This window comes from Sinocyclocheilus anshuiensis, unplaced genomic scaffold (assembly GCF_001515605.1).
Source record: "Sinocyclocheilus anshuiensis isolate Anshui unplaced genomic scaffold, SAMN03320099.WGS_v1.1 scaffold784, whole genome shotgun sequence".
Lineage (NCBI taxonomy): Eukaryota > Metazoa > Chordata > Actinopteri > Cypriniformes > Cyprinidae > Sinocyclocheilus > Sinocyclocheilus anshuiensis.
The window spans coordinates 704,497-721,234 of NW_015554160.1; the positions used below are offsets into that span (position 1 = coordinate 704,497).

At 37.7% G+C, this 16,738-nt stretch overlaps 2 protein-coding genes across 2 annotated transcripts; one reads left to right on the plus strand and one right to left on the minus strand.

The window, feature by feature from the left end:
• Nucleotides 1-6: 6 nt before the first annotated feature.
• Nucleotides 7-7,966, minus strand: LOC107670808 (protein FAM98A-like). The gene is made up of 8 exons (XM_016463574.1): nt 7,796-7,966; nt 6,388-6,499; nt 6,160-6,294; nt 5,576-5,760; nt 3,066-3,146; nt 2,827-2,943; nt 2,543-2,710; nt 7-1,213 (listed from the first exon to the last, which is right to left on the minus strand). Exons 1-8 carry the CDS (start codon nt 7,835-7,837, stop codon nt 581-583), a joined length of 1,473 nt encoding a protein of 490 aa, XP_016319060.1. The 5' UTR covers nt 7,838-7,966; the 3' UTR covers nt 7-580.
• Nucleotides 7,967-9,755: 1,789 nt separating this feature from the next.
• Nucleotides 9,756-15,462, plus strand: LOC107670859 (zinc finger protein 318). Its single transcript, XM_016463640.1, has 8 exons — nt 9,756-10,118; nt 10,659-10,804; nt 11,001-11,520; nt 12,339-12,930; nt 13,388-13,464; nt 13,571-13,670; nt 14,426-14,544; nt 14,651-15,462. Exons 1-8 carry the CDS (start codon nt 9,906-9,908, stop codon nt 15,020-15,022), a joined length of 2,139 nt encoding a protein of 712 aa, XP_016319126.1. The 5' UTR covers nt 9,756-9,905; the 3' UTR covers nt 15,023-15,462.
• The last annotated feature ends 1,276 nt before the right edge of the window (nt 15,463-16,738 follow it).

Sequence of the window (16,738 nt, forward strand, 5' to 3'; positions counted from 1 at the left end):
AGTAGAAAGCTCAAAACAAGTCAGTCAATCAATCTCGGGGTTTCCACACAGTCAGCAACCGAACATTCACACGTGAGTGGCGAGAACTCGGCTGACCTTTATTCATACGTTAACAAAATCTCACTGAGTGAGATGGAAAAAAAAAGTGTTACATTTCCATAAAACTAGAATAACAAAAGTTTGATCACTTCCTAGTATAAGGCTTTGTCAGATTCAGAGTCGGGGCAGTGAGATCAGGCAGTAGACTGGACCGATGTCAATGAGGAAGGAAGAAGAAAACAAACCCAGTAACACACCAAAGTTCATCCTAGGAGATTCTACCAACCCAACCTCGCACTTCCAAATAACTAAAGTAGCTTAAATGGTCTGCTGGAAGCAGATCCGTTTAAACCAACCGTACACGTGTAGAAGCGCATTGTTCATTCAGAGATCTCTGTAAACCAGACTCCAGAGGCACCATGGGAATTATGAGATATAATGCCTGTCTGCTCATTCAGAGGCCTTCGTCTCTCTTATTCTCCCACCCTCAAGAGAATTGTGGGTCCGTTTCGAAGCTGTAGATCGCAGTAACAGTCTGTTTTCAGCTAGTAAACTGTCTTCCATGGCCAAAGCCGGCCTGGTTAAACTGTTGCCCACCTTGCTGAAAGAATTGTTCAAATTGCCCCCCTTGGTTATAATTCTGCCCTCCTCTTCCACCCCATCCTCCTCCCTGCCCACTTCCTCTTCCTCCTCCTCTTCCTCTACCCCCGCGCCCACCCCTTCCTCCTCTCTCCTGGTGTCGTCCTCCATTCTGATAGTAGCCCTCATGCTGGTAACCTCCACCTCCACCTCCGCCCTGATATCCTCCTCCTGGGTACCCCGGTCCTTGCTGGCCTCCTTGGTAGCCGCCTCCTCGATATCCACCGTCCTGGTAATGACCCTGGTATCCACCTCCGCCAGAGCCGTCCTGCCAGTTCCCCTGCACTTTACCTCCACGGTGTTCTCCTCTTCCACCTCTGCCTCCACCTCCTCTCTCATGACCTCCACGGCCGCCCTGCTGCTGATCGTAACCACCTCGTCCACCACCTCTTCCTCCTCCGCCACCGGAGTAGTACTGTCCTCCGCCACCCCCTTGTGGACCATCCTGCCGTTTCTGCCACGTGGGCATCTCTGGAGGTGGGGCTTCGATCTCATTGGGTCTCCCTCCTCGATCAGGAGCACGACCCATCAGGACCTAATAAACACAAGAATAATAAATTCTCTGGTATGTACACTACCGCTTAGCCTTTTATTTTTAGGAATGAAATTAAAGGGGTCATATGATGCAATTTCAATTTTTCCTTTCACTTTGGAGTGTTACAAGCTCTTGGTGCATAAAGAAGATCTGTAAAGGTTTTGAGCAGTGTAGAGTAGCACTTGTTGTTTGTCATTTCTCCGATCACAAATGCAGACATGGTTTTGTTTACGCGGCACGATGCAACGCGTAAAAAGATAGTATAAGTCATTATAATCCGTAATTATGTCCTTACTGGATGCAACAAATGCCTCGTTTATAATGGGTTTTAATGGTTTTGTCTCGTCGCTCCGGCCGGGACACGGCATCACAGTATGGTAAGGGTGAAACATTTTCAGTATGAAACATTTCCGTCACACGCTTGAGGTATTCGGCCAATCACAACGCACTGGATAGGTGGCCAATCACAGCACACCTCGCTTTTCAGATGAGCTTTATAAAAATCGACGCGTTTCAGAAAGGCGGGGCATAGAGGAGAAACAATAATGTACAGTATGTGGAAAATAATGTGTTTTTTGAACCTTAAACCGCATAATCACATCTCATTACAACCAAATACACAAAATTATATTTTTAGCAACATCATATGACCCCTTTAATACTTTTATTCAGAAAGGATGTATTAAATTGACTACAAGTGACACAACTTTTGTAACATTGTTACACAAATCTATATTTCAAATAAATGCCATTCTTTTGAACTTTCTATTCAAAGAACCCTCAAAACAAAATGTATCAGCGCAACCGTTTTCAAAATAAAGAATGTTTTTAGTGGTAAATCAGCATATTAGAATGATTTCTGAAGGATCGTGACTGCTGAAAGTTCAACTTTGGCATCATAGGAATACATTACATTTTTTAAAAGGGTGCTATTATGCTTTTTCACTTTTTCAACTTCAGTTGGTCTGTAATGTTGCTGTTTGAGCATAAAAAAGATCTGCAAAGTTACAAAGCTCAAAGTCCATTTCAAAAGGAGAGAGCCTGTTCTAGTACACCCCTAAAACAAAATCAAGACTTTGCAAAAGAGCATAGTAGGACCCCTTTAACATATTAAAATATAAAACACTTTTTTTTTTTATTGCAATAACACTTATATTATTGTTTTTACTGCATTTTGATCAAATAAATGCGGCCTTAGTGAGCATTAGAGACTTCCTTTAAATACATTTGAAAATCTTGTCAACCCCTAACTTCTGAAATAGTGCAGCTACAAAAGAATCGGTAAAAAGATACATTTAGAAAGCGAAAGTACATTCAAAACTAACCCACCTTGTTAATGGCACAGGCTGTTTTCTCCCTGATGTGACCACTGCTGGTTCTCAAGATCTTTGATAAATCTTCTCTAGCAGCAAACAGGTGGGCCACAGATACCCTGGTTTTAGTGGCCAGCGCCACTCGAAGAGGCTGGTACACTTTTGAAAGTTTATCAGCACGTGTCTGTATAGAATTACAAAGCAAAGTGATTTTAAATTTAATTCACGTCACGTTTTTGCTCATTCTACTAGTTTAATCAGTGTTTTATGATATACAAAGTAAAAGAGAGATTCTTGTACCTTGGCTCTATCTGACCAGCCAAAAGACTGCACCGTCACATCCAGTCGTTTCAGCAACATTTTCCTTCTGACGTCATACTCGTTCACAAGTGCTTGGTTTATTGCTTCAATTTTCTCCTGGAGGTTTAAGAAAAAAAAAGACACACTTTCAATTAACATTTCCAAATTGAACTCAATGTTCAAATTTAAAATGGTTAGTTTAGTGCTTTTAGAGGATAAAAATCCAAATCGGAGCTAACCCAATGTACAGGACCCAGTGGTTTCTTCAGCAGAGGCTCTCCTATATGAGTTGGAGGGACCTTGGACAAAGCCTCCTTCAGCTGTGGGAAAATTGCATTTGATTAGAACATACAAAAAAACAATGATTCTCATTCACCTAATAAACATGTACATGCATTCTTATATGAGCAGAAAAAATTTTTCACAACAGGTGCATCATTCTAATGTTGATTAATCTGGATTATTCTAAATGGAACGTGTAACTGCAGTTAATAATTAGAACTGGCTCTAAATATGATCATAAATAAAAAAAAACACTTATTAACAAATCATGATTTGAAAGTGTAAATCAGTTTTAACTGTTTTTATTTTTATCTAATACTAAAACTATTAAAAATGGTTTCATTAATTTAAATAAAGCTGAAATAAAATAAAATATTAGATAAAACAAACGCAAACAAAAGTCAAAAAGTGTTTTCTTACTAACTGAAATAAAGTAAGTTTAAGACGATGTACTAAACTTACAAATAATCTAAATAATATAAAAGAAAACTAATAAAAATGACAAAAGCACATAAAATTACTCAAATTAAAATGAAAACTAAAACATTAAAATTAAAGGCCAACTCTTTTTCTACACTTTATTTATATCTACAGACACAATGTACTTAATTCCAGTTAAGCAATGGGAAAAGGACCTGAACACAATCACAGACAATACTTTCTGGAGACAAATTTGTATCGGCACATTCAGTATGAGTGGAAATACCAAAATTCAACTAAATTAATATACAATATATTAAATATATAGAATACATTTAACACAATACAAATTGTTGTTTAAAATGCACTCACTGCACACTCAATATTTCAGATGACAGATGATCTGCACGCACTTTGGTCCTGTCCATCAATTATTCCGTTTTGGAAAGATGTTACTACTAAACTATCTGTCTATTTTAACTGTGAAATCCCCACAACTCTATGTCTACTAGGTGATGATTCACAAATAAACCCCCCCACCGGAGTACGTCACCCCAATACTTCTGTCTCTAGTAATCGCCAAGAAAACAATTTTAATTAATTAGAAAAACAAAAACAAAATCTCTTGTACACACTGGCAATAATTACTAAGAGATTACATTAATAAAGAAAAACAGACAGCCATATTCAAACATAAGACTTCCGAACGTAAACAACTATATGGCTCAATTGCTCCTTTCCTAGATATCAAGTTACCCTGATTTGTGAATTATTGCCCCCACATTGAATTTGAATATATACCTGCTTTATGTACAGAGAGGGGAGAGAAAAAGGAAAAAAGTGAATAAATAAATAGAGAGGAAGGATGGAGGAAAAGAAGGGGGAAAGATAAAGGGGGGGGAGAGAGAGAGAAAAAAAATGGTAAATATCTATAAGGAAACACTTCCAAAACATTTTGTTTTCTATTATCATCATAATAATATTGGCAGCATTATTACAATTTTTTCCTTTCTTTTATTATTATTTCCACTATTATTATTATTTCTATTATTGTCAGAAGACAACTGATTGAAGCAGTGACTTCAATAGCATGACTTGTGAACACCATACTGTAGTGTCTGTGAATTAAGGCGAGGCCGCAAATAGGTCATGCACTAATGATCTAGAAGGGGCCTGCCAATGACCTACGATGTAAGGAAACGGGTTCACGTTTTGTCTCACCATCTCTCTCCATCATCAGTTTGACAAACCATCAGTATCTCAATATTCCTCTCCCCCTTCCTTTATCATTCCACTTACTCCATTAAATTTTTTATTTAACTTTCCTCTCTCTCACCTCTTTACCTCTCTTTTTCTCATCTCAACATCTCTTGCTTTGTAATTATTTAGATTTGCCCCCCCCCCCTATTTATTTTTTATTTATTTATTTAGTACATTTTTTTTTTATTTATAGAACAGCAGTGGTGTCAACAATAATTAATACTTTTTTAACTTTATATACATATTCAAGTGAGGAAATGTATCTCCCGTCTATCATCATCATCAGTAATATTTAATAATCTACTTATATTTGTTGAAAGATTATATTCCTTACATCATTGTTTGTGATCCTTCTGCTTCATTTTTTTAATCCTTTTTTCTCTCTCTTCTCTGCATTAACCAAATCCACTGCAAATATTTCTAAGCAATCAATGTCATAACAAATGTGTCTATATTATATTCGTATATGTTACAACTGAATGTTACTACTACTACTACTATTATTATAATACTATTATTTGATCATTTTTTCTCTCTCTTGCTATCTATCTGTCCGTTTTTATTGTTGTTGTTTGTTTTGTTACCTTCTATTATGTCTGCTTTCATATTTTTCAATTAAAAAAGAAAAAAAAATTTAAAGCTAACTCAAAATATTAATAAATACTACAGCAGCATATAAATAATACTAAAATAACACAGAGGTTTTCTGCACAAATCCGTTAGTGAGCCAATGTGTGTGCACACATTTAATATACATTAATATAAACTGCCTGTAATTAAACCCCACCTTTTTCTCAATACCACTGAAGAACTGGAACATGGTGATGTTAGGAGGAGGTTTGGACATGCCCAGAGCCATACAGATGCCCTTCAGCTCCATGAAGACTTTACTGCCGCCTGTCTCCTGCTCCTTCTTCTGGGGCTGGTTCACCAGGATCATCCTAGACGACTCAAGCTCGGAGATCAAGAAGCCTGGAAGAATGGTATGAATATGAATAATATTTATGATGTACAAGGATCTTGAACCTATGTTACTTTAGTACCATTGAGATACTATAATAGTTTTTATTCATATTGTGAATTTTTATTTGTGCCATTTTCATTTTAGTTAATCATTTTGTTGTGTTCTCTATATAGTGCATATACATTTTTAGCTCATTTTAACTTTTTTTTAGTAAATCAAGTTAAAATACAAGAAAAACGAGAACTGCTGCCTTGGCAACTAGCTGAAAAAAGTTGAAATTAATATTTTTATTTATAGTTAACTTATTTTTAGTTAACTTTATTTCAAGTAACAAAATTCAGCAACAGCCCCATTTTAAAAGCTTCATAAAGATTCACAGGAATGAGCAAATGATTTTGTTTACATACTCAGAAGTAACAGGCAATTGTTTGCATTCAGAAGACGTTTGGTGACCTCTCCAGTGATGAGAGCAGGATATGGACAGCACAGCTCAGCTAAAAGACCACTCATCTCCAGCTGAAACCCCTCAGCCTCGCTCGGACCTGCACAAGCCACACCCAAAACCAATAATTCACATTCTGACTGACACTTTCTTCGTCTCGTAGATTATATTATATGTGCGGGATCACACTCACAGTTGGTCGCCTGCACATTCTCCTCTAGTTTGCAGTAGAGCTTGAGCTCAGACACATGCCAGGCACACAGTTTAGTGAACTCTGGAGATGCAGCACCAGCAGTCACAGCCATCTCAAGAAAGGGAGCATAATTTGCTTTTTGGGTTCAAGGAATTTCTTAATATGAAATTCGAAGAGTATGCCAATTAGACCGTGCAGAAATTGAAATCTACACGCCAATACACACTACAGGCCTACTCATAGTCACCAATGCTGATGTTGTTAACATTAATCATTTGAGAATAAAGTATAACAATAATAATAATTTGAACGGTTTGATGTGATATGAGCTAACCGATCTTTAGATTTTATCACCATTGGTAGCGAGATTTATGGTAATGATTTTTCCTCAGTTGGTCAGAACAACAAACATGGCAGACTTGTTACTTACTTGTTCAGATGGCAATATACAGTGAAAATTCTTATTTGGGTCATATATTCCAAGACGTAGGCTAGAATCTGTGATTGCGAAGTACAGTAAATATCCACACCGGTGCTGTGACTGACTGCCACACACACTCTACAGAACATTAGATTCATCCGCGCTGGAGCCACAACCCACACAAGCTAGATAATTCCTCACACAGCTGCAATTCCAGGCTTTCAAACACAGATGGCGACAAAAAGGCAAAATTTACGGACTGCAGCTTTAAATTATTTCTGATCCTCAAATGGCATTACTAATAATTTACCTATTACATCTAAAGCTTTTCATCTTACACAAATACGACCCATACCTACCAGTTCTTCACTGATTCTAGAACAGTCTACGGATTGACAGATCTGGAGCTGGGAATGTGGTGGCAGAGGTGTGTTCATTCAGGCTATGATGATTCAGGCTATTTATGGCAGTGGAGATATTTGAGCACTGCTGACGCTGCACGGCCCAATCACTTCATTGATTATATAAATCATGCTGTCAAATACATATGCCAATATCCCTAGCTTTAATATAATATGACAGACAACAAATCACGGCTGTTGAGTGATACAAATATTTAAAATTAATAGTTATTCGCCTCAAGTTGATACAATCAACAGCAGTTCAGAAAAGGGAAAGCGGTTCTGTGTCTTGATCATGCAGAACACCGGCGTGCCGGTGTTGTGCCAAATTCTGACCCCCGCCAGATTACTACCTATTGGTAGGTTTAGGGTTAGGTGTGGGGGAGGGGTTAGGATTAGGGGTGGAGTTAGGATTAGGCAATCAGGTAGCGATTTCAACGAGAGGGGCTAATAATCTGGCAGGGGTCGAAAATGGGCACAACACCTGGACATGTATGCACGAGCTCAGATTTACGCCGTTAAACCGAAAATCAAAACAGCTGATAAAGCAATAAAATATATGACAAAGAGAGAATTGATTCACCTACCCTAGGTCTTCCAAAGAATCAAGAATATCAGTAAACTCCATAGTAAATTACTCCCTCTAGCAGCCGTAATGACTGCAATGCTGGGTTGGCATAATGGGGTCTTCTTCTTCTTCCGTTTTTTGGCGTGTTACATCCTGTGTGCATATCGCCACCTACTTTTGCTGTTATGCAGTCATGGTTTCCATGTTGGTACCTCTCCCCATACAGGTGACACACTACATTCTATATTTGTTATCTGATATTTCTCTGCTAACTGATTTATATTCCATCCATATCCTCTCCTTTGTTATTTGAGTATTCCCAGCAATTATTTAAAATATCTTTAGCTATATGTTTTCCAGAATAACTCTTTAAAGACAACCAATATACCAAAGACAATTGAACTCTCCTCAAGCTCAATGGCATTTCATTTGCCTCTACTAATAACGCATTGATTGGTGTTGTTTTAGTTGCTCCTAAGCATATTCTAAGAGCTCTATACTGTATCCTATCTAGACTCCTTAATAATGTTTCTGATGCTGAACCATAAATCATGCATCCGTAATCTATTATAGATCTTATCAAAGCTTGATATATTGTTAACATTGATTCTTTTTCAGCACCCCATTCTTTTCCAGCTATTGTCCTAAATCCTCCTGCATTTTTTATCTATTTCCACAACATGCTTTTTCCAGGTATATCTCGCATCTAACCAAATTCCTAGATACTTAAAAACCTTTACTTGTTCTAAAGGTTTTCCATACAATAGTAGTTCAATATCTTTAGAAACTTATTTTTTCCTACTGAACAACATATAACATTTTAAAACTCCACTCTATACTCCATTTTTCCACCTTTTTAATAGCTATTTGCATACTTGAAATCACTTGGGGTACATTTCGACCTCTCTTCCAAATAGCACCATCATATGAACTATGATCTTTTCCATTAATTTACATAAGTTTGAAGTTAAAGCAATTGGTCGATAACTTCCTGGGTTTGTTGGATTTTTACCTGGTTTTACAATAGGAATTACTACAGCTCGCTTCCATATCTTTGGAAGTATTCCTTCTACCCATATTTTATTATATAACTTAAGTATCATTACTAATACACTATCTGACAGATGCTTTATCATTATATAACTTACCTTAACGCCAAGTTCCGTGTTGGTTTTAGTTGTTTGCCGTTTAACGTTCACAGGTTGTCGTTATTTTTAAAAGTCAAAACTCTCCCTCCCCTTTAGCACCCTTTACAACACTTCCTGGCTTTAGACAGACTAATTGGAGGATGTGGACTATGACGCCATGCATTCTCGACCAAATTCCATAATGGGGTCCTTACAGCTCCTGTAGGCGACCAGAAACATGCCGGATACGTTTTTATCAGTTCTTGCGTTTCCCCGTAAAGAGAATAAACAACAATATATTTTAAATCATTATTAATTAAATGATAAAATGAAAATTTATTTAATTTGATCATTCATGCATTAATTTTTATAACTGTTATTTTTTTATTTATTAATTGATTAATTATTTGCTAAATTCCATATGCATAAATTAAATTTACTTCGTTTATGAATACTGAGAATACTGGGTCTATAACTTTTTTTAATTAAAAAATCCGTGCATAGCTTTTATTTAACTTAATTTGTTATGAATTTGCATTTTGTGTTTTTTTAATTGCCCTTTGTTTTATTACGTATTATCTATATAATTGTATTTCTCACTGAAAAAAAAAGAAAAGGAGGCACTTTTACTTAAACATTTTTGCATTTGTTATTGTTATTTGTTATTTCACAATATCCCAAGGAACACAATATAGCCATTGTTTGCATGTGTGCCTCAATCCAAAAGAGGTGAACCAAATTACAATATGGCAAACGTGTTCAACGGTTACATCAATATTGTATATTTATTTGTCTGTCTTTATTGCTAAATAACGCAAGTGCAACCGTTTTAAACTGGCATCGTTTGGACAGGCGTTTGTGAGCTGCGCTGTGGTTCCAGGCCAGTAGGCGGCGCTGTGGCCGCGCTCAGACTCATGTAGACACACAGGAGCTCAGAGAGTGAATGAAAAAATGAACTCGTTGAAACCATACATGAATTGATCCGATATTTATGCACAAACATGTACAGAGGTACGTCGAACCCGGACTATCACCGGTCACCGGTACCCCCGTCAGGGTTCGGACACCCCGCAGCATCTTTTGGACTTCCGCCGTTCTGCCCTCCTTTTGGGGTTCCTCCAGGGCCTCGTTACTTCGCTCCGCCGCCCGGTCCTCCTCCGGGACGCCCGTACGGAGCAGGGACTGAAAACTACAACAGAGAATCGTTTTACGAGGTGCGTGTTTTTCGGTTCAGTCATAAACCCAGTCTGCATCTTCTTGGCGCAGCATTGGCAACATCCACCTGGTGAAAATGCTAAATTGATATATTTAATTTGATATTAAATATATTGTATATATCCAATATCTTTGGATTCCATGATGTAAGGAATGCATTTTTAGAGCAGTACGTGAAAGTATGGTGAATTAGTATTGCATGTGGTAATTGAAAGGCAATCTCAAGCAATGTCCTGCAGTGACATGTCATGCTTCATTTAAAACAATGAATTTACAATGGCACTCATTTGTTTGATTGATTAGTGGCCTGCAGATATTTAAATACTTTGTCATTTAACCTCATGCTTTGTTTAAAAATGTAGGATTTAAAACTTATTCTTTCTAGGTTTAAATGGCAGAAATCTCAGATTTTCATTGTGATCTCTGATTTTGTACTGGAAATTATTTGAGTCTTATATCTGAATATGAATATAGACATGTCATTTGTCAGTGTGTCATGATATTTCTGTTTTTCTTTCATTCCTTTCTTTCCCCCGCAGAACCGACCCTTCACCAGCCACGCTGCTGACCAAAGTGGATCCACGCTGATCAGCTCTCTGCTTACCTCTTCAAATCAGCATCAGCTTGGTCACACCTCACAGAATTGGTCAACCCAAAGTCTAGATGAGCAAAACCAAGAAGTCAGGTATAAAGAACTATAGTTTAAAAAGTAATTTATTCCTGTGATGCAAAGCTGAATTTTCAGCAGCCATTTCTCCAGTCTTCAGTGTGCACTTGATCCTCTAGAAATCATTCTAATATGCTGATTTGATACTCAAGAAACATTTATTATTTCCAATATTGTGTGTCTATAAAATCCATTTCCATGTGTTTCAATAAAGGAAAAAGGCAGAAGAGTTTCTCCGAATCCTGGAGGCAAGTGACCGGATTGAGCTGCCAGGAGATAAAAATGACAATGGTGATCGCACAGCAGATAAGCATCCCAGCCGAACGCGGAGTCGGAGCAGAGGGAGGAGCCGTCCACGCAGTCGCAGCAGGAGCCGTGGAAGGAGCCGGGGTCGTAGTCAAGCTCGGAGTCATGGAAAGAGTCGGGCTCGCAGCAAAACACGCAGTCGCAGTCGAGGTAAAAGCCGCACGAGGGCCAAAAGTCGTGCAAGGAGTCGCAGTCACGGGAAGAGCGGAACACACAGTAAGAGTCAGTCACGCCTGAGCCCCAGCCAGACAAAACAGTCTTCCAGAGGAACCGCTGAAGGCAATCACAGCTCTAGCAGCGCCAGCAGTGGAATCAGCCTTGGCACTAGTGCCATGCCTGATCTATTCCATGGACTAAAACAGATCCTTCAAAACAAAGATCTAGACAAACACCTGCCTTTGGTGAAGAATGCCCTCCTTAGAAGCCAGGTGCGCAACACTATATATTAGCGTATTTTTTGGTTTGTGGGTCATGACCCATGATGTTTTATTAAAGCTACACTAAGTACCTTTTTTTTTTTTTTAAATAAACGTTAATATTAATGAGACTGTTCAATAATCCACCTTCTAAACCATTTGACCCACTTTGATAAACCTATAATAACATTAATATAATGTAATAAAAATATTTTAGAGCTGTCAGGATGATTATGCAGGAAATTGCATAAATACGTAATTCCCACGTGCTTGTAATGTCATTTCCATACACAGAGAAATGTAGCTCGTATATCATTCAAATGGCAAACGTTTGGGGAATCACCAGTTGTGAAAACAAAGTATACAAACATAATGTAGCTTAAAAAAAAACACATTACAATGCCATTCATACAGACTTAAATATGAGCATGGTTTTTAATTAAAAAAAGTAAATAAACTTTAGTTTATCAGTTTGACATAACCTTTTGTTAATGTAAAAAACAGTGATATTTATGAATTTATAATGCACGATTTAAAAAAAATTACTTTAAAAAATACATTTCAAAACATGTTTTTTTCAAATGATTAAGATGTGCTCAAGGTAAAATATATTTTATTTTGTGACACTTTTAGAGGCAATAAATTTGAACTTTAAACCAACTTGAAAGAGTACATTTTTAGGAACTTGGTACAATCCTAGACACTTATTTTTTGCTGCTGCTGATACTTGACATTGATATTTATTTTGTCTTGTTGACTCTCAGACCATTTAAACTCCCGTAATTTTCTCTACAAGTAATGTGAAATGTCTTCCCTTGTCTTCTAAACAGAATACTGATGACACAAGCGGAATGTTTCTAGCAAATCAGTATGCAGTTAGAGGCTTCCAGAACCTAGAACCTGAAGCCTCTGCTGAACTCTGTTATGGTTCCATGCTTCCTCACGAGAGGGCTGGCGGAGACAGCGGCAGCTTTTCCAATATCTTATCCTGGAACACACCCAACCAGCAGCCTGAAACCAAGCCTGCGTTCCAGAGTGTTGAAGATGAAGAGAAATTCCTTTATGGAGAGGAAGAGGAGCGATCCAAACCTCAGGCTGTGACCGTTCCGTTGGCCCAGACGAGATCTGTGAGGTCTCCGGTTCATCATCTCTGTAAAGAACACCAGACTCACGGTTTCCAGGAACCCAAAGCACATGCCATGCCTGCTAGTGTGCCGCCCGCTGCTTCTGGCACAACGAAAGTCACTCCAGAGGAATGCGAGAAGGTGAGAACCCTCCTGAAGACCATCGGTCTGAATCCAGGCATGGCTGACATCTGTAAAATGGCTGCCAGGCTAAAGGAAAAAAAGGAAGAACATGGAATGCCTGCTTCGCTCCCGATGCTCAAACCAACCCTGGAGGCGCTGCAAGCACTGTCCAGAGGTCAGAACCGGCATGTTTTATGCTTTTTAGTTGTCACTTTTACCCAAAGTTTGATAAAGACCAAGCAGTATTCAGTATGCAAATATCATGAGAACATCACCAGAGTTAGAGAACATGCGATCCATATCAGAGCGAGGTTTTCAAACTATTTTAAAAGTCTTTAAAAAAAAAAAAAAGTAGGCCTATGTATAAAACTAAAAAGGCTGAAATTATCTAAAAAAAACAAAGTTTGAATGGAATCTGTTCTACAGTTGGCTGGAATTGAATTAACTGGTCTTTTAAGTTACAGAATTGTCAGGAGATTCTTGAAAGTGCATTTTAAGAGGCTGCATTGCATCATAGCTGTTGTTTTGTTCTTGCTTTCTGTCAGCTATTTGAAGAAATGATAAAACGACCAAGAAGACTTCACAAGGCCCTTGTGCTTGTAATGCATTTAACTTTTAGTGTCTGTTTTCAGCAACCAAAACCGATGACAGTAGGAGTAATCGCTCTGGAAGCAGCCATTCTAATCACGATTCCAAGCGTGGGGAGAAGGTATGAAGAGTCTGGAAACCTATCTTGCATCACAACTCTTAAAATCAGCTCAGTATTATATGTCATGCTCCCAAGAGTCCTAACTGAACACCTTTGACTGTTTTAGAAGACGGATGAGAAGGAGAGAGACAGACGAGAGAAACAGATTCAAAAGAAAAGGAAAGAGTACCTGGTGAAGGAACTGGAGGGTCTTCTGAAACAGGAAGGTATTAAATGAGCCCTTCAACTTGAACGACGTATCTAAATAAGTTACTTAAAGATGCTATTAGCGATTTCAGCTGCCTTGCATTAAATTAGTAAATGCTGGATGAGAATATTGACATTTTATTTATGAATTATACAAATTTGAACAGTAATTAATTATCATGATCCATATCTTTAAAATGTCACAGAATGCTAATTTTTCTTTTGGTTCAGTTCAACTTTTTATTTATTTATTTATTTGTTTGTTTGAAATATGAACCATATAATGGTATCGTTTTTGTTCAACAAAAAATTTTTTTTTTTTTTAATATTGTTTATCTTGTGGTTCAATTCAACAATTAATTTCAACCATGAACTGTGTGTAATTTTTTTTTAAATAAAATATTTTAACCATGAGCCATACAACAATATAGTTTTATAGTTTTTTGTTCTTTTTTGAATCATTAACCTTGCTATTATTTTGTTTTTATTTTGGTTGACTTTATTTTGTATTTACTTGAACCACAATCCACAATAATGATATTGTTTTTGTTATTTGTTCAATACAACTATTTATTTATTTCAGCCATGAGCCTTATTATATTTTCGTTTGGTTTCAATTCATTCATTAAATTATTTTTCATTTACTTGAACCATATATATTTTTTAATGCAACTATGTATTGATTTTATTTAATGAAATCTGTATTGAACAGTTAAGTTTAAATATGCATCTTTGCAAATATACGTTTATGTATCAACATGCATCTTGATTGTAGGTGAAGGTGATTTGATCCCAGTGATGGGTTTCTTCTGCCAGCGTTGTGAGGAGTTCTTTGGTGATCTGAACAGCGCAGAGAAACATGTAGAAAGTCACAGCCGCAAGGACAGGAACAAGGTGACACTATAAATGCCATTTACCACGGATCACTAACTCTAAATTATATTACGCTGCATCTGTAATTGTGGGAAAGAAACAAAAGCTTTCTCTCTTGTCTTTGCAGACAACTGGGTCACAGGAGCAGCACAGGGATGCTAAGAGACATGAAGACCAGCATCACACATCATCTCACAGACGAGAGAGCCCGCACAGTAGGTCCTCAAGGGTCTACCAGGACCACAAGGAACGCAGTCCTGACAGAAACCGCACTAGAGATGAAAGAAGCCCTCATTCTACAGATATCAAACTCAAAAACGAGCCAGAGGGCAAAGGTGAGAGTAAAGACAAATACAAAGAGAAAAAGGATAAAACTGATGACAACGATGATGCAGAATCAACAAAGAGCAAGAAAAAGAAAAAGAAGGAGAAGAAAATGAAGAAAAAAGAAAAGAAGAAGAAAAAGGACAAGAAAAAAGCAGATAAGGATTCACGTTAGTGTCAAAGATCTTTCTTCTAAAAGCGTCAGCTATGTGTTTGAGCTTTTGAGCTACATTTCAATCAGCAATCATTGGTGAGTCTTCTCTGGTTGAAGGCCTCAGAATGCCTAGACATGATTGTTAATATGTTAATGCATCCTGTAGGTGACACTCCAACCGCATACAGTGTAGCACAGGGACGCTTCACTTATATAGAGACACGTTTAGCCTGTTACATTTAAATGTGAACAACCAGAGAAGATGTCAAACTAAAACTAAGGCCAGAACTTTCTATAAATGTGCAGACATTCTGGTTGTATATCCAGCCCAAGCTGAAGTTTGTCCCATTCGTCATTGTCCTATGAACAGTTTTCCACAAACCAAACACGCTGCAACGTTCTAGCTCTGAAAATTTTAAACATTCATACTTGGCTTGAAAAATTTGTGTGCAGGAATAAAAGGTTTTTGGATTAGAGGTTGGTGGTCAGTGTTTTCCATTTGCTTTATAACCCTCAAGTTATTGCCAGGTTGATAAAATTTGACCTTTTTGTGATTATTATAGTTTCTTGTTGAATTTGCTTGATGTACAGTGTTCTGTAGAGATGAATTTTCAGCTATATCCATTTAAAATAGTTTTTTTCTCTTCTGAAAAACAGACCAAAAATTGATGACTCTACACCATCATCCTGTCTTATAAAATGTTATCTAGAGTAAAACCTCCCCTTCCCTTAAATGGATAGTTCACCCAAAAATTAAAATTTGATGTTTATCTGCTTACCCACAGGGCATCCAAGATGTAGGTGACTTTGTTTCTTCAGTAGAACACAAACGGAGATTTTTAACTCCCAACCGTTGCAGTCTGTCAGTCCTATAATGTCAGTGGATGGGAATCACGGCTTTGAGAGTCATAAAACATACACAAACAAAACCAAATTAAACCCCGCGGCTCGTGATGATACATTGATGTGTAAAGACGCAAAACGATCGGTCTGTGCAAGAAACTGAACAGTATTTATATCGTTTTTTTACCTCTGATTTTCACCGCAATGTCTGAACTGTCTTGAGTGCCTTTGTGTCTTCTTCAGCCTGCGCGTGAGGTGTCGTCGTCTTCTTCTTACTTTACGGCGGATCGCAGACTTATAAGTGCATTACCGCCACCTATCTCTCAAATGGAACATTGACACTCTATCTACAATCTCAATTGGGAGTGTCGATGGTCCGTTTGAGAGATAGGTGGCGGTAATGCACTTATAAGTCTGCGATCCGCCATAAAGCAAGAAGAAGACAACGACGCTCAGGACAGTTCAGACATTGCGTGAAAATCAAGAGGTAAAAAACGATATAAATACTGTTCAGTTTCTTGCACAGACCAATCGTTTTGTGTCTTTACACATCAATGTATCATCACGAGCCGCAGGGTTTAATTTGGTTTTGTTTGTGTATGTTTTATGACTCTCAAAGCCGTGATTCCCATCCACTGACATTATAAGACTGACAGACTGCAACGGTTTGAGTTAAAAATCTCCGTTTGTGTTCTACTGAAGAAACAAAGTCACCTACATCTCAGATGCCCTGTGGGTAAGCAGATAAACATCAAATTTTCATTTTTGGGTGAACTATCCCTTTAATACCATTTACTAGTAACAGCAAGTAGCAGCTCATGGCTGTGACTTTAACTAAAGGCTAACTTTATAAAAGGAATAAAGAACCAAAACACATTTGTCCATCACAGCATC

Coding starts and splice junctions, on each gene's coding strand:
- LOC107670859 (XM_016463640.1), top strand. CDS start 9,906: ATGTACAGAGGTACGTCGAACCCGGACTATCACCGGTCACCGGTACCC. Junction 10,119..10,658: donor ACAGAGAATCGTTTTACGAG/GTGCGTGTTTTT, acceptor TTTCCCCCGCAG/AACCGACCCTTCACCAGCCA. Junction 14,545..14,650: donor GCCGCAAGGACAGGAACAAG/GTGACACTATAA, acceptor TTGTCTTTGCAG/ACAACTGGGTCACAGGAGCA.
- LOC107670808 (XM_016463574.1), bottom strand. CDS start 7,837: ATGGAGTTTACTGATATTCTTGATTCTTTGGAAGACCTAGGG. Junction 6,295..6,387: donor GAATGTGCAGGCGACCAACT/GTGAGTGTGATC, acceptor TGGCTTGTGCAG/GTCCGAGCGAGGCTGAGGGG. Junction 5,761..6,159: donor CAATTGCCTGTTACTTCTGA/GTATGTAAACAA, acceptor CCATTCTTCCAG/GCTTCTTGATCTCCGAGCTT.